Here is a 27,480-nt window from a genome sequence, read left to right as displayed (position 1 = left end):
GGGAGGGGTCAGGGTTAGGATCTCTGCCATCTGACTCCAGAGCCCAAGATCACATTCTTAAGACTAATCTCATCATGTGGTAGAGATTTTGAAAAACTGTATACTACATCCAAAGGGAAGACTGTTATCATTTCCACATGTGACTTGCATGGGTCACTGAGAATAGGAATAAATAACATATGCTAAAACATTCACCTTGTACTGGGTGGAGTTTGATATTTCTTTAAAGATGTCAGGGAACTTTCAAAATCTTATATGGTTTCAGAATCTAAGTTCTTTTGTCGATCATCTTCTTTCTTTCTCTCTGCTTGCCTTTAGCATCTTTGACTTTGAGTTCTGCGATTTTAGTAAAGATTTTTCTCCTCTGAATGCAACATATTTTTGAATCTGAGGATTCATGTCTTTCAGCAGTTCTGGAAATGTCTTAGCCATTATCCGTGGAGCCTCTCCACATTCCTATCTGAAATGCCTATTAATTATGTTGAACCATCTCACTAATGTCTAGGTTTCTTAATCTCTATGTTATATTTTCCACTTCTTTTTGTTCTTCACCACAATTAGAGTTATTTGATCATATTTACATTCCAGCTCACAAACTTTCTCTTCAGATGTATTTAATCTGCTGGCTAACTATTATTAATTTCACTGGCTATTTTTTCATTTCCAGAAGATATATTCCCTTTCTCCTTTTTAAAATTTGCATTTTCTGTTTTGATAGTGTCTGATTCTGTTCCTGTACTTATCTATTATTTTTACTGGGAATTTCATCAGTTTAAACATATTGATTTTATTGTATCTGATTGTTCTATATGAAGTTTTCGGTTGTCTGTAAATTTGTTGTGTTTTCTAAATCTTGCTCATGGTACATTATTTTCTTGTGTGTTTTGTAATTTCTAACTGTGAGTTCATGTGAGGTAATGTCTTTTCTGAAAGAGTCTAATGAACCTGGGTCTAGGATATCTCTTTTTGAGTGGTTTTGCTTTTGCCAGATACCCCAGTGCTTTCTTTGCCAGGATCATTTTTAATGTTAATATCCCACTTTAAGAATTCCTACTGGTTTAAAATAAAATCTAAACCTGTGTGAGCATCCTCCCATTGTGACAAATTCTGAGGAGACTCGCCCACAATATCCCATCAAGAGCATGGGCCAAGGCAAAAAAACTCCATGTCATCATCCTTGTTTAATAAGAAGATTTTCCTAGTTTACTTTCTTCATGGAAGGACCAAAATTTATGTGTGTGTGGGGGGGTCGGTCTCTGTTCCAGTCTCTCCCTCTTTGGTGAGGACCAAACGGCCTCATTTCTTGTCCTTCTAGAGCTTTAAAACCCAGACCCTTGGTTACCAAGATGGGCAAATTCCCATAAGGCAACCAAAGTGTCAGCTCTTCTGCTTACTTCTGTTTTCAGTTCTCATGTTTTTTTGCCCCTAACTATGCATTTATATTTTGTGTTGGAAAGGTTAGTTTGTCTAATCTATCATATTGCTCTTCTCATCATTATGAACATCAGTTATTTTATAGTCATAAAAATTTGTCCTCTGATTGGACCCTGGATAACAGAAAGCTTTGGTTAATTCTAATATTCAATAAAATCAATTTGTTTCTCCCTTTGTTAGGTGATCGAGGGACTAATTGGTATTAGGGATTAATTTTCCATGCTAAAATTATAGATTAATTCATATCCTTTTTTTAATTTTGCATTTCAAAATGGGATTTATGACCATTTGTATCTATATCAATTTCAGCTCTAGGTCCACCACTTACTTGCTATATGAGTTTGATCAAGTTATACACATTCATTGTGCCTCAGTTCTGTCATTGTAAAAAGGGCCATGATAATAGTATCAATCTTAGAAGGTTGTTATGAGAATTATGAAAAAGATGTAAAACATTTGGGAAAGTTCTTTTTTTTAAATATTTATTTATTTGGCTGCACCGGGTCTTAGTTGGCGGCATGCGGGGTCTTCGTTGCGGCATGCGGGATGTTAGTTGCGGCACGTGGGGTCTTAGTTGTGGCATGCGAGCTCTTAGTTGCAGCATGTGAGGTCTAGTTCCCGAACCAGGGATTGAACCCGGGCCCCCTGCAGTGGGAGTGGGGAGTCTTAACCACTGGATCACCAGGGAAGTCCCTAGGAAAGTTCTTGGACACATAGCATTTAATAATTGTACTTCTTATCATTATTATTACTGTTATTATCTGCAGAAGCAGTATAGTAATTGTATATTTCTGAGAATGTGTTCATTTGTCCTACTTTGTGTCCAAGCTACTTTGTATTCATGGTTTTAATCCAAATAAATTAACTTCAGATTTTTTTCACTATAATTTTCCTGTCTAAAACCTTTAGGAGTGTTTTCAAGAGTTTGAGTCATCTTCCTCATCATGATAACATGTTAAGACAGTCCTTGTTGTGGGATTTCTTCTGTAGTTTCTAATTACTTAGATATTTCCACTCTTCCAAAGGAATCTTTTAGTTATTCTTTAATTTAACTTATATTTATAAACCAGCTTTGAGGCTCTGCTTTCATCTGTTTGTTCCAGGTGTTCTTTCCATTCCCTTGAATAATTTTCCATTTTGAGCAATTTGTTTTGTGATTTAGATCTTTCTGTCAGGTCTTTAACAATGACGACAGATGTACCCATGTTAGTTTTCTGGTCTTGGTATTGTACTTCTGTTATGTAAGATGTGACCATTGACAAAAGCTGAGTGAAGTGTTCAAAGAACTCTCTGTACCATTTTTGCAACTTCCTGTAAACTTATAATCATTTCAAAATAAAAAGTGAAAATAATGGCATTTCAAAAGGAAAGGCAAAATGAGTTTTAAAGAAGATACCCAGGGCTTCCCTGGTGGCGCAGTGTTTGAGAATCTGCCTGCTAATGCAGGGGACACGGGTTCGAGCCCTGGTCTGGGAAGATCCCACATGCCACAGAGCAGCTAGGCCCGTGAGCCACAATCACTGAGCCTGTGTGTCTGGAGCCTGTGCTCCGCAACAAGAGAGGCCGTGATAGTGAGAGGCCCGCGCACCGCGATGAAGAGTGGCCCCCGCTTGCCGCAGCTAGAGAAAGCCCTCGCACAGAAACGAAGACCCAACACAGCCATAAATAAATAAATAAATAAATAAATTTAAAAAAAAAAAAAAAAAAAGAAGATACCCAGGCCTGAAAACTGGTACATGTATGATTTTGAGATAGTTCTTATGCTTCACACAACTTGGTCATCGTGTGTGTGTATAGTTCTATGCAGTTTTATTCCATGTGTATTCATATAACCATCATGATGCAAAATACAGAATTGTTCCATCACTACAAAGTAACCCCCTCATGCTACCACTTTATTGCCTACCTACCTCATCCCTGTCCCCTGGCAACTACTGACCTGTTTTCCATCTCTACAGTTTTGTCAGTTTCAGAGTGTTATGTAAGTGGAATTATATAGTATGTCACTTTGTGAAATTATTTTTGTTCATTAAGCATAATTCCCTTAAGATACATCCTAGTTTTTTATCTATCAATAATTTGACCCTTTTAATTGATGAGTAGTATTGCATTGTGTGGATGTACCAGAATTTATTTGTCCATTCACCTGTTGAGGGACATTTGGGTTGTTTCTACTTTTTGGCTCTTAGGAATAGGACTGCTATGAACATTCCCGTACAAGTTTTTATGGAAATGTAAGTTTTCATTTTGGGGGGATAAATGCCCAAAAGTACAGTTGCTAAGTTGAATTGTTAATGCATGTTTAGTCTTTCTTTTAAAAAAAATTGAAATGTAGCTGACATACAGTGTTATGTAATACATATTTAGTCTTATAGGAAGCTACCCAGTTATTTTCTGGAGCTTCCCCAACCAACAATGTATGAGAGAACTGCCATTTTTGATATGATATTTTCTCCTTTAAGAAACCTCTGAAAATCCAGATTTTAAAAAATAAAGGACGTGCCTGGTGATGAAAACGTTCACCACTTAGATTGTGGTGATGTTTGTACAACTCTGAACATTCTAAAAAACCATTGAATTGGTTACTTTAAATGGTGACCATTATGGTATGTGAGTTAGAGCTCAATAAAGATGGTAAAAAAATAAAAGGATATTACAAGAAGGGATCTAATTGTATTACAAAAAAAACTTATTCCTTCACTAAATTTCTAGTATTGATTAAGAATTGACGATGTGGCAGGCATTACATGTAATGCTTTACAGGATACACGTCAACTCCTGACCCATCTAACGACTAGCATGTCACTTAACCATTCTCAGCATCTGCATCCTTTTCTGTAGTCAAGTTACCTTCCTTTGTGAGGATTAAATGAAATAATGCATATAAAAGCATTTAGAATGCTGCCTGCCTAGTATCATCATCCTCATATTAAATTCATGAAAAGGCATTTTCCCCTTACCAGTTCGTGACAGCCTGGTAACAGTATTATGAGAAAGTGAGCCATGTGTATTAATAAAAGATGACATATTTTCCCATTGTATATATAGGAGGACAAGGGAAGCAGCTGATGTTTACTGATCACCTACTATGCACCAGACACTGTATTTACTAGCCTCTGTTATGCACATTTAATCCAAACATTGCTCCACGATGGGAGTAGTATTATCGCCATGTAGTAGAAGAGGAAACAGACTCAAAAAGCTTAAGAAAATTTCCCAGTTTCATAAAGCAAATATTTGATGTAACCAAGTTAGCAAACCGGGTCTGTGCCCCAAGTTCATGTTTTTCTACTTTCACAGATGAAAGGAATTAATTTAAATTAGACTTTTCTTTAGACTCTGCAATTAACTTAGGGTATTTAGGTCCTTGAAGCTTTTCTCTCTGCTTCATTCAGAAACTAAAATTTAGCATGTCTAAGGTTGTTGGTGTTTAACATATGCTTAATATTTTAAATTTTATATTTAAATTTAATATTTTAAATTTTGACAAAATTTGGATATCCTTCTGGGAGTTCAGAAAGAGGTTTTTTTCATCCTGGATTTCCAACTGTTTGGAGCTTGAATCAGCGTTAAAGTGCAAAAAAACAGAAGTGCTGGTGGGAAAGCCCATGGCCAGAAGCGCTCAGGAAGAAGTGAAGAGATAGATCCTAAAGGTTCGAAGAAGGCAAAGCACCCACTGCCAGACTCAATTAAAAAACAAAACAGAAACAAAAAAAGAATTCCATGCCAAGAAGAAAATTGTTTGCAATAATGTGACAGCGAAACCATTTCTCAAGTTTATTCACCCGTGGATTAGTCTCTGTGTTCTTTCTCTGTCTTCTTTAAACTCCTTTTTCTTTAGAAACTGCCAAGTGTTGTAGTGGTAGCAAAGACGGGACTATAATGTCAGCAAATTTATCGAGAAAAACCATAAAGAGAAACTGTTTCTTTGCAGTGAGCCTCAAAGATTATACCTCCTATTCTTCAGGTTTATGGAGGAACTTGGCTGCAGGTTTCCCCTGGAAAGAAACAACAAGGGTTTGGAATTCCAATCCGAAGACTTAGGTCTTCCTGATTTCTGGATCAACGCAGGGGCAGAACCCCAGTGAGCACTCGCATTGTTGTGAGACAGGAGGTCTTTGGATAGGAACCCACTAATTGATTCTCAGGGCTTTAAGTGCCTGGCTTCATGTGTTGGCATGTTATAACTTATCTTATTGTCCTGTATTTTATTTAGTATAAAATAATAATAAACAGGAGCAGGAGAAACAAGGTCTGGTTCCCATATGATTAAAAAACAAAACCAAACAGTCTTGGGTTGGGTTAGGAAGTTCTCTGAACTGTGAGAAATGACCTCAAAACTGGCTGAAAAACCCAAGAATGAAAAATGGCATGCTGCAATTTCCAGGAGGATGCTGGAGAGATGGACTTCAGACACATTTCATTTTGCATTGTTATTAATGGCTTGGAGAGAGGCTGTAAACCTATTATGGCAATTATATCTTCAGATGAGGGTAAATAGGATGGTGTTAGAGACACTAGTGAGGAAGAGACATAGTACAGAGCAACCTAGAGAGATTAGAAATATGGACAGGAAATGAACAAATGAGATCAGCCTGGGAAAGTAGAAACATGCATCTGGAGAAATACATAATTTGAAAAACAGAGAGGCACATAAAGGAAGGGTCATACTTGGAAAGCAATAATGGTAAATGGGCTTTTGAGCGGATATCAATTTTGGATATGTTTGAGACATGATGGAAAAATAATATGAAGGTCTGGTGTTCAGATAGCCTTTTGGAGAGCATTTTTTTCAAACAAGGGCATTTCCATTATCTCATTTGATTATCAGCCCAAAGAGGTTGGAAGCAAATAATTTATTCTCCATTAAAGAGATGAGGAGAGGTTAAGTGAGTTGCTTAAAGTCAAACAATTTGTTCATAAAATAGACTTGGTTAAAACGTGGATCTCTTGACTCCTTATTTTTTTTTTCTCTTTTCATGACAACACCTTGTCATGACGTCTTGGATCTCAGAATAGTAACTGTTTCTGGCTCAGCATTTACCCATCTCTTTCTGATATTGTGCCCAATTTTATTTCATCTGAGACTGAGCTTAGTGTGACTGAAGCTCTGAACAGGGGATGAACCCCACTCTGCCCCACAGTCCTGTATTTCCAGGATGAAGTGAGGCAGTAGGTAATGGATGGTGGATCTCTGCATTAGGAGTCAGAACCCTACACTAATGGTGGTACTAACTGCAGGGTTCCGGGTGGGCAAACCATATGCCTTCTCTAGTCTCGTGTGTTTTACCTGTAGGACCGAGTGGGTAGATTGCTTATGGTCTCATGGAATTGATCTCTTTGAAGATCTGAAAAAAGAATTGAAGCTAGTGCAAATAGACAATCAAAGACAGAGACCAAGAAGCCCGAGAGGTGGTGGGGGGAGAGGGAGAGACGTTGATGCAGATGCGTGTGACATCCGGACTGTGAACACTTATTAGCATATGGCAAGCAGGCAAATTTACGTTTTCAAGGATCGCCATTGCAAAACTTATCTCAGGCTCTTCTCTTGTGCCCTTGTTAGTTCCTATCTTAAAGCTGACTCGTCATTTTTTTCTTTTCCTTGGTAATGAAGTATGAGTTTCCGTGCACCCTCATCTGCCCCTTTTGTGTGGACTGCAAGTAGGAATCACTAGATGTCTTTTGAGTTCTGCCAAGCTCATTATGGCCTCTACGTCCGCATGGGTAGGCTCCTTGCGGCCATGTTTATGTCATGATTCCCCCATTCCGTCTCCATAGGTGATTAGATTGTAGGGTAACACCTGGCTCAAGCAGAGCCAGTTCCTTCCAGTTGGGAATTAGAACCAAGAGATACTCCTTTTATTCTCTCAGTGTGATTAGAACAAAGAAATATGGAGTAAATGAATGTTTAGAGAAAGGAGGTAGCTAATGTTAACAGTGAATGTCTGTGAGGCCTTAGAGGGGAAAAGAGATGGTGGCTGACAGATCCTGATTCCAGCCTGGCTGGATACCTACACTTGAATCTTTTTAATGCAGTCTCCTCCAGCCCCATTTTAAAAAATTGTTTTATTGAGGTTATCTTTAACTTTTTAACAAGATGTTTTCACTGAGTCAACTGAATTGATATCCTGTTAACATGCAAATGAGCCCATCCAAAACTTTTTCCACCTCACCCAACCCATTAGTCCTTCAGGATTCTGCTCCAAGGTGGGTTTACATTTGGTATGAGGTTGTTTGTGTACGTATGTGTGTGCACATACGTACATATATGCATGCGTGCATGTATGTATATATGTATGTTGGTACGTATTCATCCAAGGCCATCATTTAACACACATCTCATAAGTGCCTTTATCTATGTGCTAGGGCACTGTGCTGGCACTGGGATACAGTAATGAATAAACAGAGCCATCCCCTCAAGGAGCCCGAGGAAGATGGCCAACAAAACAGATAATCATAACATACGCTATAAGCGCGGTGCTGGAAGTTGGCAGAGACTCAGGGAAGCACCAGGGATCACTAGATGGGTGTCAGGGAAAGCTTTCTGGAGAAGATAGTGCCTGAGTTGAGTCATAAAGGATTGTTTGGAGGTTCCCAAGTTAAGAAGGGGGATGATCGTTTCAGCAGAAGGTATGACATGGGCAAGCACTTGGAGGCAGGAAACAACGTGATGTGAAAGAAATGCCTGGTTCCTAGGGTTACTGGAACATAAAGTACAGTAAGGAGTTGAGAGAGATGAAGCCACAGAGATGAGGAGAGGCCTAGTATGGGAAGTTTTGTTCATCATATTAAGAATCGTAGACTTTAACTTGAGAGGACTGGGGAATGATTGGAGACTCCCATACAGGTAAGTGACATTTAAGATGAGAGCAGGTTGATAAGAAGGACCCAAACTGGTTGAGGTTGATCCAGGCAGGGGAGGCAGACAGTACAAAAGCACCAAGGACTAAGGCTCAGGTTTCTGGTTAAAGACCAGGTGAAACGAGGTATCACCCACTGAGGTGCAAAGCATTGGAGAAAGTACAGAAGGTTCTAGAACCTCTCTGAGACATGTTGAGTGTTCCAGTTTCCCTAGGAATCAGATCGTAAGACAAGATTAACATGCAGAAGTTTTCCTATGGGATGCTCTTGAGATCAACACCAGTGGATGGGAAGGAAGGGGAAAAGGAAGCAGAAATTGAGTAGAAGGAAAATGTAGCCTCAACAGAAATCACAGCTGGCCCTACCAGGAGGTCTGGAGAGAGGACGAACCTTCAGATCTGACCTGAGTCATTGGTATCATTGGATGTGCGCCACCCCCCAAGGCAATGTCATCTGGGGCAAAGTGGACCTCCTTAGCTGAAGCAACATGCAAAGGTGGCTGACAGATGAGAGCCTCTGCTGGTGGCACTTGTGTAGCTGGGATCATAAGCCCTTTCCTCCCGAAGGGGGATCTGGGTGGTGCACCACAGAGCCCACCACGGTGGGGTAGAGGTGCCTGTGGTTTCAGGTGGAGACACCCCTTGTGCTACTGGATGTATGAGCTTGACACCGAGAGAGGAGGTCTGGCTAGAGATAAGGGCTGGGAGGCGGTGTCGCATCAGTGATGAGAATGCTTGATCTTTTCGGGCTCGTGCACGCTTTGCAGAATCTGAAGAAAACTAGAGACTCGCCCTCTCCAGGAAAAAATGTGCCAAAATACATACCTACAGAATTTGTTCGGCTTTCTTTGGACTGGGTGCACTCAATAACACTCTGTACCCTGGGCCACATCATGCAGTATTTTAATTAATCAGGTCAATCCATCCAGTTTCTTGAAGCATTCACAGAATATCAGGTACTGTCCATTATTTCACCTAATCCTCATACCCTATAAGTTAACCATATTAGCCCATTTTACAGAGGAGGAAACTGAGTTTAAACGAACTTGTCCAGGGGCACCATTGTTAGCAGGCACCACATGGCTTAGAATTGCAGTCTGTGTGACTAGAAGAGTTGGATTCCATTTCTGAGCTCCATAGTGGGCTCTCTCTGTGTGCCCACTTGGGTATTATCAGGGTAACAGTGGATTCTTGCCAAGTGGGGAGGAAAGCCAGCGGCCCCGGGGACCAGTCAAGAAGGTTTATGGACACCACCCTCCAGCAGCCATCAGGGTGCAAAGACCTGCGTTGCTGGGGAAGGAGAATCTACTGCTGGCATCAGGCAGACGGCTCCAGGGTGCAGGGGAGGGGGGTGCAGGCCAGGTTCCCAGGGTGATGTTAGCTTGAGGGGGGCCCAGTGGTCACAGGAGTTTTGGCAGGGGAGGAGGACCAGCCAGTCCCTCACTCTGTCCCTGGTGGGGGGCAGGTGGCTGCCTCAGGTATTTATCTCTTGTATGGATGTTGTCATGGAAAATAGCCTATCTTGTGTTCTCAAGTTCACGGGCTAGTTACTTTCTATTTTACTTGAGAATAAAAGTCATACGAGTGTCATTCGTACTGTCCTTCCTTCTAAGAGCCTTTACCATCTTTTTATACTAGTTAATGAGAAGTCAGTTAGCAAGACCATAGTAAATTTGTCATCACAAAGTGAATGAGTCAAATCAGCCTTCTGTGACAAACACAGTTTCTACCTTTATCTGAGTAGGACCTCTTACAGCAAACTTTGGGATAAAGTAGTTTCCCATGAGAACCTTTCATAGTCCCAAGGTTTTAAGTGAGGAGACCTTGCATTAAAACATTACAGAAGCTGGGCTTCCCTGGTGGCGCAGTGGTTGAGAGTCTGCCTGCTAATGCAGGGGACACGGGTTCGAGCCCTGGTCTGGGAAGATCCCACATGCCGCGGAGCAACTAGGCCCGTGAGCCACAATTACTGAGCCTGCGCGTCTGGAGCCTGTGCTCTGCAACAAGAGAGGCCACGATAGTGAGAGGCCCGCGCACAGCCATGAAGAGTGGTCCCCGCTTGCCGCAACTGGAGAAAGCCCTCGCACAGAAACGAAGACCCAGCACAGCCATAAATAAATAAATAAATACATAAAATTTTAAAAAAACAAACAAAAATCATTACAGAAGCTTTAGGGATTTAGAGAGAAACTCAACTTTATGCTGGCAAAATAGAGACTAAATACAGATTCACCTTAAACTGTTTAGTAAATATGTAAATATTCAGTAACTGTTTCCCTTAAAGCTACCCCTTCAAGTGATTTCCCGGGCTCCTGCTTAGAAAAAAAGAGAGTGGCCCCAATCTTAACTTTAATTTTAATTAAAGCTGAGTCAAAGATATGCAGCTGTTTATAATAATTGTTTTCCACAGTGGCATTAGCTTACAACAGAACCATTATTCTACTAACCAGCATCTTGTTATATATTACTTTCTCTCTTGCTATAGAGAATCCCCAGGAAATGTATAAACTAGGCAAGTGTCAGTAACAAAATGTGTTCATCTCTCTTGTCAGCAATACTTTGGGGTTTTTGGAGGTCATTGGAAATTATTTGTGGCTATGAAGTCATGAAAACAGGACTTGGTTACTTTTAAAAATATGTCTTAATTATACATATCTTTTTGGAAGATGCACAGTATATTGTACTGTAAATTCAGACAGTCCTTATCAACTTTGGTTATGATTACAGCAGGGAAGCAAGAGGAGAATTTGACTGGGACCTAGGTTGGTCAGGGCTTCTCCATTTTTTACCCACTCACTGTCACAGGGACTCCAAAACCTGTTCTTTTAATCACTCTATGCCATAAAGATACACACCAGCAATTCCTTTTTTTTTTTTTTTTTTTAAATATTTTATTTATTTATTTATTATTTATGGCTGTGTTGGGTCTTCGTTTCTGTGCGAGGGCTTTCTCTAGTTGTGGCAAGTGGGGGCCACTCTTCATCACGGTGTGCGGGCCTCTCACTACCGCGGCCTCTCTTGTTGCAGAGCACAGGCTCCAGACGCGCAGGCTCAGTAGTTGTGGCTCACGGGCCCAGTCGCTCTGCGGCATGCGGGATCTTCCCAGACCAGGACTCGAACCCGTGACCCCTGCATTGGCAGGCAGACTCTCAACCACTGCGCCACCAGGGAAGCCCAGCAACTCCTTTTAAATGAATCAACTCATCTGTTTGCTTTATCAGACCTGTCCTTTCATGTGCGAAAGAACACGTATGTGTCGGCATATCCACTCGGCTCTTCTACTGACCCATTTTACAGATGAGACAAGCTTAGAAGTTTTTCAGGCTAATTCCAAAGTCAGCTAATTTGAAATGAATTTGGAAAACCTAAATTTTTCTCTATTTCAGTCTCTGGTTCCTGCCTCTTATGTTCACTGTCTCCAATAAAAAAATGAGTACCTGGACCTTCAAAAGTGACCAAGCACTCTGCCTGGGGCCAGGTCAGCATTTGTCTTGAGGTCAGAAATCCAGGGTTTCACTTGGGATCAGTGCACACAGGTGACCCGTCCAACTAAGAAGCGCTTATTCGTTGACGTACCAGTGATGTGTTGGGGGAGCCTGTTTTCCACTCCACTGTTCCTTTGGGAATTTGCTCAGAAAAACCTGTGACTAGACCCTCAGGCATATGTCTCTGCCATTCCTATTTGTCTGAAAAGATAGGGAGCCGGAGGTTGATGAGGCCCTATGGAGCCTTTGCTACAGCTGAGTACAGGAAACCGGAGGGGAAAAAAAAAGACATGCAGCCAAAGTCCCTTCCTGGAGGCGGATGGGAAACCTGGAAGATATAAACTGGGGTTGCAGCCTTGCACTTGGGGGTTGGCTTGCTATTTTGAGCCTCCATCCAAGCGTGAGTCTCACATCCCTCATCTGGGGGTGAACTGTTGTGCTGGGCCCAGGGAGATCTGAATCCAATCACATGTGTTTCCATTCAGCCCAAAGGTGAAACTGATTGCATGTGACCATAGATCCAGCGGCTCCAGCCCATGCTGTCAAACTGGCTTTTAGCAGAGGGTTGGGCAGTTCCAGGATTCAATCTTGTGGTTTAGGGCCCAATGCGGGTGGAGTGAGGGTGGGCTGGGGCGGAGGTTGCTCCCCAGAGATAACTCACTGCTGCCTCAGTTCTGAACAGGCACCAAAGTCTGCTTCGGGAAAGAACAACCCTCACCTTTGAGACACCGAGTTCCTGTTCCATAATGCCTAAATAACTCAGTCTCCAAGTGGTCGGATATCAGAAATTCAGGTGACTCTAAGCTAGGCAGGTGGCCTAAAAACCTGGAAGCCAACCCTACGTGAAGGAAGAGGAAGCAGCAGACATTATAGCTAATTGGGATATACATGTTTGTGTCAAAGGGCAGCCAGTCTTCAGCTGTAGCTGACGGGCACCACAGTGTATCTGCGAGCCCAGAATTGCCAAGTTTTCCGATTTTTAAAGAAATCTAAATTTGAATATGAAATCTATACATTTAAAAATATTGGCTAAATAAAAAATGTCACTCCACATACATCTTCATTTAATACCAGCCTCACTGTTGCAGGTTGGGTTTCCTGGGAAGCAGATTCTGAGAAGAATAAGTTGCAGGAAGCGTATTAGGGAGCGTGCTTAGGCTCAACATCTGTGGAAGGGAAGGGAAAGGAAGGATTGGGCAGAGAGGGAAGTTGAGCTGTGATGTGGTCTTAACAAAGGCTTCAGTTGACCTTATAGGTCTGAAACGGGGATAATCCATTAGAGCTGTTGCCCTTTTGTACCTGGGAGGCCAGGCCTTGATATGCTCACATTAGCAATTACTGGATCAGGCTGCCCTTGCGGGAGTGGGTACCTTAGACAAGGGCAGTTTCCAGGAAGGGGCTGAGAGCCCCTGAGGGGCTGAGTCCTTCAGCTCTGAACTGGGGGCTGGGTGGAGATTCTTGTGTCTATGCAGACCCCTCCTTGCTCTGCTCAGATTGACCTCCTTGTGTAATTTCTGGGAGCAAAAACTCCAGGATCTGTGTGTGCCTCTTCTCTTGGGGGTCTCAGGGCCTCTTTACCACAGCTGCTCTTAGAGCCACGATAGTAGTCATTAATGTCGTCTCCTAACCATTCTAGATTCCCTTCACTCTTAGCTAACTCCTCTGCTGGTCCAGGTGGTGTACTTGGTGTTGGAACGTGGACCTGCATCTCTGAGGGGTAAGAGACCCCCGTCACCGTGTCCATCTCAGGTTGCAGCTGGTGTACTTGTTCGTTTACCATGAAGATCAGGCAGGGCTGTGCCTGAAAGAACCCCTGTGGATCATAAGCGTGTCCGACATACCCCTTCCTGCCCCCGTTGTGCAATAGCAGCCCTATCTCCTCCTGCTCGTCACGGTCCTACCAAGAAGGATACCAACTCTCCTTCTTGCCTGTTTGGTCCCTGAGCACAAAGAGCCCAAGGTGCCCTGTAACAGCTGTAATTTGTAGTTCAGCAGAGTTCTTGCTGGGCCCCCTGGTAAAAGCACTTGTCCTTTGGGGAAAAGACACTAAACAACCCAGAGTTGCAGGGATGGGAAATGCATATTTCCCAATTGGGTCCCTGGCAGTGAAGGTAAAAGGGGTCACTCCTGCTTCTTCCCCTTGTTTCTGGGATCCATGTGTTCTTCCTTTGGAAACACAGCACCATATAAAGGGCACTGATTTACAATGCACAGTGCATCCTGGAGGGTGGTGCCTTATCCTTGCAAGGAGTCGTCTCTGAACTGGTGCTTCAGTTGTGCCTTCGGTAGGCCATTCCGCCTTGCTCAGGTTGGCAGGTTGAGGGTGATGCGGTATTTGATAGAACTAGTGGATCCCGCAGTCACGTGGCCTTTCTTGCATCTTACTTGCTGTTAAACAAGCCCCTTGGTCTGATGTGATGCTATGTGGATCCCATGCCAGTGCCTCAAACACTCCTTAAGCCCTCAAATAGGGTCGACTGAGGCCACAGCAGCAGAAGGTGCAAATCCATATCTAGAATATGTGTTTGTTTCTGTAAAAATGCATCACTGTGCTTTCCAGTGTGAAAGGGGTCTAAGGTCGTCTACACAAGTGGCTGTGTGTATCTTTGAGGGATGGTGCCGTCTTGGGGAGGAAGTGTTGCTCTGTGTTGCTGGCAGGATGGGTGTTTGACGGCACCAGTAGCTGGATCAGCACTGGTGACTGGGTATTGGTTCCCTGCATAGCCTCTATCCCTGTCACCATGTCTTGTCTACTCCATCCATGTGCCCACTGAGCCAACACTGGGGTGGTTGATGATGGAGGGTGGCTGATGTCAGCTGACTGAATCACTTTGTCTGCCTCATCGTTTAGTGCCTCTTCCGTGATGGATGCTCTCTGGAGGGCATTAAAATACAATACATATATCTTCATTCTTTATGCCCACTCCCCTGGTCTACCATGTGCTGCTAGCTAAGGCCACCTTTTCCTTGATCTTTAATCTTTCCTCTTACCGCCTAGGAATACTTCAACACTATGTATAATCTTGAGCCGCTTTTCTTCTTCAACATTATATATAATCTTGAGTCACTGTTCTTTCCAAAGTGGATGACTAGCCTGAAACTCTGGACATTTGGGAAGAGATCTCTTCACTATTGTCTTTCAACACCACCCCTGGGTGGGACTGTCAAGTGACCATGGTGTGTTTTCAATGTGATCTAGATGCTGAGCCATCCCATCTAGAAATCAGGCTCAGGTGTTTGCCTCCTCCGCCAGCTTATCCTCAGGGCCATAGGTGTGTGCTGACAGAAGGGTACTAGAGCAGCAGCAGTGGATGACATGGGAGACGGGGCCACCTGCTCAAGTAGTTTACTTGTGCCCTTCAGCCCTTCTCAGGATCAATTGCTGCTTGGCCAACTTGGTCTTGTGACTTGGTAGGTCTGATAGAACGCAGCTCATAATGGACATTTCTGGCCACTTCATGACCCTGGTCAAGCCCTCCATCTCTACCAGGGTCCAATAGCACTCAAGGACCTATTTTTCAAATAGTGCATAATTTTCTTACTCTAGAGCCCTAAGAATGTAAATTGTGATACTTCTGTTGGGACTGCATAACCTTCACGTGGTGGCTTTTCCCACCACAAATACCTCCAGTGCTGTAGAGTTTTTTGGGTCTTATGGCTAAAGTGGCAGGGCTGTTTGCACTTGCATCCTGGATCTGCTGCAGAGCCCTTTCCTGCCCCAGGCGTGGCTCAGAATGGACAGCCTTTGATGTAAATGTGCTGTAAAAGTATTTCCAGGACTAAGTTGTCTTTAAAACCTGAAGAGACCTCCCAGGCTTTGTGCGGAGAAGGCCAGAGGCCTGCAGAATCATTCTCTACTGAGGAAATAAACAAGAATGTCCATCCAGGAAGAAGTAGGATTGCCTACCTTGCTCATGCTGATGTAAGTTTGATTTTGGAATAAGCCCATGGGAATACTTTCCTGTGGCTATCATAATTTTTTTCTTTTTTTGGCTTATGTGTTTCAAGGGTAGGATTGTTTGTCAGGTTATTTCTGTGTATTTAATATGTAAACATCTAATAATAGCAGGTGAATCACCACTTTGATTTTCATTCTGTGACACTGGAAGTACACGACTAGGATTTCCTTTGTTTGAAATGTAGGTAAAATTAATGGACCCAAATGACTTAATGGGAAGTTCTGAGATTAAATGTTTATTCACATTAGAATAGCCTATATAATTCACAAAAGCCTGGTATATGTCTTTTGCCCCTTCAGAACTCTTCCGTATTTGTTTTGGGACTATGTTTTTTCTTCATCCTTCAAATCAGGAACCGGGGGAAACGTTTACCCATATTAATATAGCAAAGTATAAATTTGTTTTTAAAAAGTAGAAAGTATTTTTGATAGTCAAAACTGTGTGAATTACTAAGCACTTATTTGAGATATTTTGGAGGTTAAAAGGAAGACAGAATATTCTTGACTTTCCCCTCTATTCAATTAATTTTCCCCCATTGATTCTACTCTATTCCAAGCTTTATAAAAGAGCTGGAGACTACCAAGATAAATAAGACATAGTCCTGGACACAAAAAACGAGTTCAGCAAATAATAATCAGAACATTAAAGATAATGGTAGGAATAGCTGCCGTCTAATTAACTTTGTGCTAAGAGCTTTACGTGAATAATCTTATTTAATCTTCAATATGTTCAGTGTCCTTTACCCCCGTATACACTTGTGCCCTCCTTTCCCTCTTAACCAGCTTAGATCCCATGGTTTAGCCTCAGTTCCCTTGAGTTTCTTTCTCCCTTCTCAGCACTCATCTAGCAAAACCCTTGTCAAAGTCCACACGCTGCCTCCTCCATGCCTGCATGTATACAGCTGTACATGGCTGGAGGCATAGCCACACCATGCTTACGGGTCTGTCTTTAAATTTATGGCCACTACCTGAGGGGAATCCTAAGTGCTGCCAGGGAATCACACGGTATTTCCCTAGCCCCTTTAATCTCCTAAAAACTGACTCTATACCAGCTCCTCTCCCCTCTTAACTTTCAGTACCTTCTCTCCCAGACTGTCTTAGCTCATGGCAGAGAAAACAGACACAGTCAGAAGAGAACTGCCATAAACTCCCACCATGAAATTTACCCAGCTGCCTGTCTCTGTGCCGGTATACTCTTCCCCTTAGTTACTCGTGGAGGAACGGTCCTTGCTCCTGGCTAAGGGGAAGCCCTCCATTTGAACACTAGATGTCACCTGTGTTGTCTATTCAAGAACCCCGACAGCAGTTGTTCCATTTCTCTCCTGCATCGTGAAGTTTCCTCTTCTTTCTGAATCAGCCCCGTTGGCATAAGCCGTGCTATTTCCCTCATATTAGATTCTACTTTCTCTGCTAGTTACTTCTCCATATCCTTGTCCCCGTTTACAAAAAACTCCTTGAAAGAGTTGCCTGTATTAGGTGTTTTCAGTTTCCCCTTTGATTTTCTTTTGGAAACGCTCCAATCAGATTTCAGCTCCACCACTTCATTAAGACTGCTCTGGCACACGTACACACATGGTAGGTACGCAGTAAATCTTACCAGAATAATTTAATACTTGCTTATACATACACAAAAAAACCCCCACTGTGAGGTGGGTATGAAGATACTCATTTTATAGGTGCTCTGGTCAAGGTCCTTGGTGATTTCACGCACTGATGAACTCTCAGTTCCCATCATCCTTGACCTTTCAACAGCATGTGAACACTTTCTCTTTTTTGAAATAATTTTATTTCTTCACCTTCACAATACTGTACTCTCATGGTGTCCCCGCTGTCTCATTGACCACTGTCTCTGATGCTTTTTCTGGTTCTTTCTTTACCCTCAGGATGCTTACTTATCTCAGAGCTCTACCTCCACTCACGTCCTTGGTCAGCTCATCCAGCAGTGTTCCTTTATATAATAGCTAGAGGTTGACTGCTCCCAAATTTGTATCTCTGGCCCAGCTGTTCCTTTAGATTTCTAATCTCGAATATCTACCTGCCTGCTCAACATTTCACTTGGATGTTTAATAGGAAGGTCCACAAGCATATTCCTGACTTTCCCCCCCAATCCCAGTTCTCCCACAATTTTCCCTATCTCACCTTCATCTTTTGAGTTGCTCAGGCCGACATATTTAGTGTAATCTTTGATTGCTCTTTTTCTCATACCCCAGTCAAATCCATCAGCAAATATTGCTGGCTTAACCTTGAATCATATCCAATATCTGACCATTTCGAACTGCTTCCACTGTTACGATTTGGTCCAAGCAACCGCCATCTCACCAGACCTTCTGTGATCCCTGGTACGGAAAATTCCAGCCCATCCTCAAGACACTGGAATGACTTTCATTTCCCCATTCCTGCTTTATTTATCCCCAATGCACTTGCCACCATTTTAAACACTATATACTTTTTAAAACACTATATTTTACTCTTGATTCATGCCTTCTCTAGAATGGAAGCTTCAAGAGGGCAGGGATTTTGTCAGTTTTATTCAAATATTTGTATCCCTCGTGCCTAGATACCCATAATAGGTACTCAATAAATATTAGTTGAATGAATTAATAAATCATCACAAAAACACTGTATGGTAGGTAATAAAATGCTCATTTTAGAGGTGAGGTAACCAAGGCTCAGAAGGTTGAAATAATCTGCTGAAGGTCATAGAAACAGGAGCTGGATGAATTGGAATGTGGCGGAGGTCCCTCTATTCCCAAGTCCAGACCCTTAAACAGTATACCATCCTGGATTCTAGTCCACAGTTTTCCTTCTGAACTCAATGTCATTTTTTTCATTTTTAATTAATTTATTTAATTTATTTTTGGCTGTGTTGGGTCTTCGCTGCTGCATGCAGGCTTTCTCTAGTTGGCGGTGAGCAGGGGCTACTCTTCGTTGCAGTGTGCGGGCTTCTCATTACGGTGGCTTCTCTTGTTCTCTTCTTGAGCACGGGCTCTAGGCGCGCGGGCTTCAGTAGTTGTGGCACACAGGTTCAGTAGTTGTGGCTCACTGGCTCTAGAGCACAGGCTCGGTAGTTGTGGCGCCTGGGCTTAGTTGCTCCGCGGCATGTGGGATCTTCACGGACCAGGGATCAAACCCGTGTCCCCTGCATTGGCAGATGGATTCTTAACCACTGCGCCACCAGGGAAGTTCCTTCATTTTTTTAAAAAGGAAGTTCTTTAAATTAACACAAGGCCTTTGATCTTCTCTTATACTTTGATGGCAGCTCCTTTCGAGCCACAGCTCTCTAATCACTGCTCAGGTACCAAATCTATTCTACAGAGTCATTCTTTGGCCCATGTATTGCCTTGGAATTTTGTGATTGTATCCTATTAGCAAAGTGATTCCTCACCATCTTGGATTCACTTGCTCTGAAATCTAGAATCAGGAAACTCTAAGAAGGCTTACAGAAGCAAAAATAGATATTCTTAAATCTAGATTCTCACCACATGCCCTTTAATTACAGGAAAGTTCTTATTCCATCTCTTTCTTCTGACACAGTTTGAAACATTCTTCCATTCACTCACCTAATAATAATTGAGCAGTTTCTATGGGCAAGGCCCTATTTCACATATTCAGGACCCAGCAGTGAATAAAACAGACACATTCCCTGCCCTCAGGGAGTTTACATTCTAGGGATGAGAAGGAAGATAATACTTAATAATACATTAATATATTATGTGGTGAAAAAGTACTATGAAGATAAATAAAGCATAGAAGGGGGCTAACAGGTGACAGATGGTATTCTCTTGAATAAGGGTATAAAATAAACTCCCTGAGATCCGGGATATTATTATTATTATTATTATTCACATCTGTAGCACAGGGTAAATACTCTGTGAATATTGTGAGAATGAATGAATAACAGTGAAGAAGAGAGCCCAGTTAGGTTACTGCAGTAGTCCAGGTGATAGCTGATGGCAGCTGGACACAGAGAGAAGCTTTGTAGATGGAGAGAAGAGATCATAGTGTGTATATATGTAAAAGACAGAACCAATAGTATTTCCTGACAGATTGGATGTGGGGTGCAAATTGGATTGGACTGAAGGAGAGAAGTCAAGGTTTGGATGATGCCAAACCTTTGGTCTGAGCAACTAGACTAAAGTAGCCTTGACTGAGGTGGGGGAAGTCTATGGATGTGGTAGGTTTGGTGGCCAAAATTAAGTTTCTTTGGGACCATAAAATTGCTCAGTGTCTCCCTCTCCGTCTCTCATAGTTTCCTGAGATATCTAAAGCCAAGTACTGCTGTGTATCCAAGGAAAACCATTCAGAGTCATTCTACTGTGGAAACCATTCATGCCGGTTCCACTCCTCACTCTCTTGGCCAGACACAGAGGCATCCTGTGTTGATCACGGCCTTTCTTCTTAGTCCTTGAATAAGAAAGGCACAACCAAGGAAGGCTTTTTTCTTCAAACTCATCTTAGACACTTGATTTTGATTTAAGAAAGAGAAAGATGATTGAAGGGGATGAAAGAGGGAAAAAAGACTGTTTGTTGTACATTTCTGCTGATGGCAACAGCTTGAACCGATTAGCTGGTTATTATGCATTCCTGTGCATGGCTTTTCACAGCAGTCTGATTCAGAGAAACACATCACAAGTCCTATTCTGCATGGCTTCTTGCATGCAAGGCTGACCTCAAAGAGATTAACCAAGTCTTGTAATTTGAAACAACAGACACACACAAAATCATCAAGTGATCAAAAATATGGTATAAATCTATTTAGTAGAGAGTGTTCTGGATTATAATGACAGTAACAGAAGAGATAATTAGGATGCAAAGAAAGGAAACAAAAACCCAACAAACCCACGAAATTAAAAAAAGGAAGGCAGTGGTATTTCTTTAGGATTGTAAATGTCCCCTATGTATTTTTTGCTTTTCCTAAGAAGAACTTGCAAGATCCCTTCAAATAAATTTGGAGCAGTTAAAACTATGGGAAAGATTCTGAGAGACCTCTGCAGGGTTGCATAGTATGTAGTTAATTCTCTTTTTTACTCTGTTCTAAATATAATCCTGCTCATTTGCATGCCAATCCCCAGAATGCTTTGTAATTTCACAACTCTTGGCTAGTGGTCTCAGCACTTAAGCTTTAAGAACAAAGCAAAATGTTTAGGGCGTGCCTTTCGCTTTAGTCTTTTTTTTTTTCCCCCCCTGTGCTTTGCAAAAGAGTACAGGGAGGTGACCTTTGCTTTGCATTCATCCTCCAAGAGTATCACAGAAATAAAGTGGAGAATGCTGTGGACTTCTCCTGTGAAGACTGCATTCAATCTAGTTACCCATGAATAACCAGCCGCTGGATTAACTCACTTGAGAAGGAGTGTTTCAGGGGGGCTTAGTCTGCCGTTTGATTATGTGACCAGGCTGGTTCATTTCAGGTTTATGGAAAGCCCAAGCTGGAGTATTCTGTACCTTCTTTCTGTGGATGCTTTATATAGCTTCTCTACTGCAAAGGTAGCCTTCAAGTTAATGAGGAGATGTCCCGAAGTGTGGTCCGTGGCCTGCCTTGGAGAAATGTGAATTCAAGATCTCTAACACAGACCTAGTCATGCTCTGTGATACCTACAGAATTTCTATTTAGGGAGGATTAGGATCCACAAGGGGGTGTGGTGGTCGTGGGAGACTTGTCTTGAGAGGGCTTTATAATTTTTGCATAGCAAGCCATTTTTGTTGTTGTTGTTATCCAAGTGGTATATTTGGGATTATTTTTTTCAGGAGAGCTGAGACCATCCGACCATCCCTCAGCCCCGAGCCACAGTGGCTCCTCCAAACATGCCCCCCTTGGCCGTTTATTTGAAGCGGGTAGCCAAAGGATAATATATTCCAGCACCAAAAGGTCATGTTTTTGGTCCTAATAGCACATTGATCTCTGTCTATCAGCCCTGCCTAAAGTGAACTCGGCATTGTGAACAGCGCACACCAGATCGCTCACAAAACCCACGGCTGCGCAGTAATGTGCCAGGGCGTTTGGCTTCTCACTACAGGTGTTTTATACTCTTTACTCACGGAGCAGCGTTAATGCTTTTTCTTCGATTCTGAGAGCCAGACAGTGGAGTTCCTTTAAAACATTATTTTGAGAATTATTTTTACAATACAGAGAAGGGCTGATGGTAGCTGACGCGGTGCCCCCTCGCAGCCCTCCGAGAGTGAGGGGTTGCTTCGCATTTTCTGATGCCTATTTTCATGGTCTCAGGATAGAAGCGGCCGGCCAGGCTGCACAAAGTCAGCCCAGTTCTCGGCTTTCTAAGGGGTCGCGGCGGCTGTTTACACACCCAGCGACCAGCAGAGGCGGCGCTCGGCCTCCGCGGTAACAAAGGCAGCTGCCGTCGCATCCAGCCCGCGCGGTGGCGAAGGAGAGCGGGTTCCGGGAGGGAAGTCCAGAGCCGTCTCCTTTCTGAAACCAGGGTGGGGAAGGTGGGGAATCGGATCACGGGCAAGTCGGAGGCGTGGGCGCTTTCCCGGGCTGCGGCGGGGCCAGGAGGGCTGCGCTGGGGCTTCTCTGCCGCCGACCCCAGGGACTGCAGCATCCCCGCCCCGAACAGTCCCTCGCGCCCCCTGGTGGCGGTGGAGCAGGCTGGCTCCGCTGCACTCGCAAGTCACCAGAAAAAAAAAAAAGGAAGAAAAAGTGGGTGAGGCAGATGCAAGGAGGAAAATCAATAGGGATAAGAGAGAAGAGGGAGGAGTCGCGGATCAGCCATTCTTGTCTTACGGGGTCCCAGCTGGCACCGCAAAAGAAAGGAAAAAAAAAAAAAAAGCCCGGGCGTGAACGCGAGTGGAGGAGGGTGTGTGTGTGTGGGGGGGTCGGGGGTGAAAGGGGGACCGGGGAGATTTACTATTGTCTCTGGCAGCCGCCGCGGGAGCCGGGGAGGGGGGCGGAGGCGAGAGGAGGAGGCGGCGGCCGCGGCCAGCGCACCATTCGCTCCACCTGATCTTGGGGCGCTGTGCGCTGAGGAAGGCGCGGGCGAGCCGGAGCAGAAGAAGGAGGGAGGGAGGCAGCTGCTGCCGCCACCGCCGCCACCATGTCCTACCAAGGCAAGAAGAACATCCCGCGGATCACGGTGAGTCGGACGCCGCCGTGGCTCGCTCGCTCCTGGCTGGCTGCACCGCGGGTGGGGGCGGCTTGGATCCCGCCGGCTTCCCTGGGCTGGTACCCGGGGAGGGACGGGGGCCCGGGGCCGGGGCCGGGGCGGGGGGGTGGTGTGTGGCGGTGGTCAGTCCAGCCGGCGCGGCGGGGCGCCACCCAGACGGAGCGACCCTGGGATTTGCGGAAAACCAAACAAAGAGGAAACCCAAACAGTGGCGTGGAGAACTTTGGATTATTTATCTTCCTTTGCCACCACCCAGTAGTTCCCAAATAACACAGTGGGCTCGGCTCTCCCTGGACCCCCCCCCCCCCCCCCGCCGCCTGGGTCGTCAGTGTGTGCTGCCCCAGGCGAGGTGTGTTTTTTGTAGAAGGTTCCTTTTGGCGGGGCGGGGTATGGAGAGGTGACACCTTTCCCCAGGGGTACTTGGTAGCCCGACCGCGCCCCTCGCTGAGCTCCAGCCCCGTGGCTCCCCGCCCCCACCCCCCGACCCTACCACCCCGCGACGGTGATGGGATTTCTGGACATCCGTCTTCACCTTGGCCACTCCTTGCTTGTATTCACCCCAGTTCATATTTCGGTGCATCATACTCGGACTGGACAGCTAACGTGGCTGTAGTGAGAATGACCAACTTTTTTTTTGCCCTTGATGCATTTACATTTTTCCCGTCATTTCTCCCCCTCATCCCAAGAAAAGGCTGAGTTTTTAGAGCAGATTTTAGTTTGCGGTGGCAGGCGCACGCTGTGTGCATGCCGTGTCCAACTGCCATTGTGTGCAAAGCCGAGCCTCCCGCGGCCGGCGGGTGTCAGATGCGCTGGGCGAGCGTCTAGGGCGGGGTGGAGAGGAGATGTGCCATAATCAGGTACAGAAGCCTCATCTTCGCTGGCGTCCAGCAAGCAGCTCTCGCGGCAAAATACCGCGCCCTGGTGCGGGATTCCTCCAGGATGCGCTGAAATGACGCCTCGAATGGAAGGGACATAGGCCAGGCTGGAATGGGCATTTTCAAAAAGGGGGCAAGACAAAAACAACAGAAAACCCACTGTCATTTGTTAGTTGAGCACGAAGCAGTGCGGTTGTGCTTTGTCTGTAGTGAATGGGTTGTGTGTGTGTGTGTGTGTGTGTGTGTAGTGTGTGTGTAAGTGGGGGAATGGGTGGCTACTCCATCTTTGCAAGACGAACAAAGGAAGTGATCAGCTGGCCCCTGGGAGGCTCTGCAGCTGCCCTAGGGCAGTGCTGTACCTGCTACTGTAGTTCGTTTGCCGGGATCCACTAGGTTTTGCTGTGGGCATGAGTCTGTTTGCACTTGCTGGGTTAGGCTTGGAACAACCTGATTGCAGTGCAGGACCTTCCCCTCTGCAGGCACCAGGAAGCTGTTCTTGCCTCTACTGCACTTTATTGTCAAGTGGTTTATTTCTATGGCAGTACTCTACCTTTTTCATGCACCTGAGCTTCACCGGACACAAGTGTGCCCCGCCCCTACCTGCTGTCCACTTGGTCCTAGGGAAGCAACACTCCCCAGGGGGATAGAGTTGGGATGGGTAGGGATCCTTTCGCCAGGTAGAGGCATTGGGTTTAAGCCCATCCTCCTTGACCCACTACCTGATATCACTGACTTCACATTATTGTAAAAGCATAGTGAGTCTTTTGTAATACACAGTATTTTCTCAGTGCCAGTTGTCTTTGCAAAGAGCTGTGGATGGTATTATTTTTTTTAAAAGCTGACTGAGACAAAAGCTCAATTTTTATACTTATTTCTGTAACTCAGGAGAGATGAACCTCAGCTCTCATGCTATGATGTGTGGAAGTTACGTTGCACATATGCCACTTGCTTTATATCCGGTGTGCATTTGCCAGTTCTCCTATTTGGGATAAGCAGAGAACAGATTATTTTTTTCTTCTTGGTCTGAAGACTGCAATGGTTCTTCTTATGGATTCAGCCTCTGCTATGGCATTGAGAGCCATGCCCATTCTTCTAGGTATCACTTAAGCCACCTTTAAGGAAAGATACAGAAATTTAGCCCATATGATAACAGCCTTAGAAGCCCCTGTAAGTGTGGCTGGGCCCTAATCCCAGGGCCAGGTTTGCAGGGGGCTCCCTTTTGTTCCCGCTTGGATGCTCTTCTCTGGGGTGCATCCTTCATTTTCAGTGCGGCTTCCATCCTTTCTCTGCGTGTGGGGCGTGGTGCTGCATAACAGCCTCTGCCTTGAAGCTGAGGCTGTGCCTTCGGCAGCTGTGATGGGAATGGACGGTGGCTGTGAATTTCTTCCAGCCGGCCTGACTTGCATTCGTTGTTGAGAGGGGTATGGGCTGGGGAGAGGCAGAGGGACATGGCAGGATGGGAGTGTGGGTCCTTGGGGGCAAGGAATCCATTTGTTGATTTTTCTCATGCTTTGTTTTTGTATTTCCTTGAACAAGAATTCTACTTTAGAACAAAACAGTGTTGTAATTTTTGTACATTTGCAGGTCCGTAGATGACTATGGTTATCTACATACTACCAGGGGTGAGATACCCTTCCTAGGTATAGCTAAAAACATAAAAATACGGACACAGATCTCTATATATTGGAAATATGATTAAAGATCTAAATGGAACATATGTCCCCTGCTGTCAATTCTAGTCCATTTTTTAAAATGGTAAGATTATGGAATTTATGTTAAGTTTCCTATCCTCTCTCTATTCCATTCTGTGAACTGCCCCACCCAGTAGCTGGAATGTCACTGTAGTCTGAGGACTGATGGGGGCAGTCTTTCTTGCTGAGTACCTTTGCCTCACAGGCACAATTTGGGGGACACAGTAAGGTTTAGTTTGCTTATTTTCTGCTTTTCCTTCTACCTCTTTTTGCTGCCCTCCTGAGAGTAAAGCCTTCCTACACCCCTGTGTTTATTGGTTTCCTGGAAGGGGTTATTTCTCTGTCGCTGGTAGAATTGGCTGGGGCTTTCCCTGGGAGTAGCTCAGGCCTCAGATCTCATTGTTCTCAGGTCACCTACCTGAGTAATCTGCATGCCCTTACCCCAACACTAGCCCTTGCTTCTAAATGGCAGAGACAGCAGTTTGGGTGGCCCAGCCAATCAGAGCAGGGACCTGGTCATCCACCTCTGTCTCCTCTGTCTCACACAGTGCCTGGCACATAGATGCCTAGTGATGATTGGTTAAATCAATAAATGAATTAAAAATTGTTCCTACTAAGAATAGCTCACACCTACTGAGTGTTTATTTTGTGTCAAGTATTGTGCCTTATATGCATTGTTTCATTTAATCCCTCAAATCAGCACTGTCTGAGAGGTACTAGAGTTATCCCTATTGTATAGATTCTTTTCTTCTGCCCTGGGTCATAGATATAATAAGTGTTCGAGGCAGGACTCAAACCTCCACACCTGGCGGAAATCAAAGTGCATGTCCCTCACCGCCGCACTGGTCTTGGTGGTTCTGCTCCTACCATCACTATTATGTGGTGTTAGTAGGGCAAATGGTTTAGATCCTATAACATGGTCTCTCTTACTTTTTACATTGAATAAATGTAAACTTGGGGGATGGTAGCTGACCATCTCAATTCTGCAGGTAGAAAGTTTGGCAAGTCATTGTTTTCTTCTGAGATAAGCTACAACTTGAAGCTGACTGCAAGAGTGGGTGGAGATCTAACACTTAGGCTCCAGTGCTTTACCTGTATTCTTTTAGCAGGATCTCTAGAAAAGCCCATTTTACAGTTCAGGAAATTGAGACCTAGATAGATGAAGTCAGTTATCCAGAGTTGCACACTGAGGATTTGAGGCAAAGCTGGAAATCAAACACAAGTCTTCTCTGACTTCACAGCCTCAGCTACTTCCCAGAGGTACCTGCAGTAGAGATTTTGAAAGCTGTGGATAAAGAGCTCCAGAATTCCCTCTAGGAGACAAATCACTGAGAACTGGCTTTCGGCAAATACTAATTGGATTTCTGTAAATACTATCTTGCAGCTCATGCATTTCTGCCACATTGAAAGTTGGGGTGTATGTGTGTGATGTTTAGGATTGCTGGAAGACACATCCTCTGTCCAGAACACAACCTGGAGAGTTTGGTTTAGGGCACGTAGTCAGGGCGCTGTGATCTCATTTGAAGGGTGTGATTGTGAGCATTGTGGGTGCCATGGGAATTTTTCACTTGGGAGGAGAAGTAAAGGAGCTACGTGAAATGGAGGAACACCCAGATCTCTGCAGCAGTTGAACTGGGGGCCTTGAACCAGACTAGAAACTGGGGAAGGGACAGGTGCAACTCCTTGCCTGGATCTGTGCCTTCCTTTTGCTTCAGTGGGTGTCACTTTGGATCGGGAGCAAATATTAGGAGATGGAGGACCAGAGTCTGGGAGACCAAAAGAAGAGATGTCACCCAAAGCCAGCTTGATCTGTGTAAGGCATCTTGGAAGGGAAATTCCAGAGAAAAGACAGAGGAAAAATATCAAAGACTTAGGAATGGGAAGCATCTTAGATATCTGATCATAGAAACCTCAGCTCAAGCCCTGCCTGGGGTGTTCATTTGTTACTTTATTTTTTGAACAGGTCTGTGGTGATTCGCAGCCAGGTTATATTTCTCTTGCTCAAACACTAGCAAAATGCCTCAGGTGGATAAAGAGAGCTCGGACTATTAGTAGGTGT

General features: G+C 44.2%; 1 protein-coding gene across 2 annotated transcripts in view; it reads left to right on the top strand.

The window, feature by feature from the left end:
* The window catches only part of DPYSL3 (dihydropyrimidinase like 3), a 114,446-nt gene that overhangs the window by 25,356 nt on the left and 61,610 nt on the right, over nt 1-27,480 (top strand). The window contains exon 1 of one of the 2 annotated variants that reach the window (XM_059917425.1): nt 22,627-22,825. The exons of the other annotated variant lie outside the window; for it this stretch is intronic. Within the exon in view, the coding sequence (XP_059773408.1) occupies nt 22,787-22,825 (39 nt within the window). The 5' untranslated portion in view covers nt 22,627-22,786. Of the gene's footprint in view, nt 1-22,626; nt 22,826-27,480 lie in introns of those variants that run through there. 2 annotated transcript variants of the gene reach the window in all.

Source organism: Balaenoptera ricei, chromosome 3 (genome assembly GCF_028023285.1).
Source record: "Balaenoptera ricei isolate mBalRic1 chromosome 3, mBalRic1.hap2, whole genome shotgun sequence".
NCBI lineage: Eukaryota > Metazoa > Chordata > Mammalia > Artiodactyla > Balaenopteridae > Balaenoptera > Balaenoptera ricei.
Note: the sequence above shows the minus strand (reverse complement) of the source record. Positions and strands in the feature narration are given on the sequence as shown.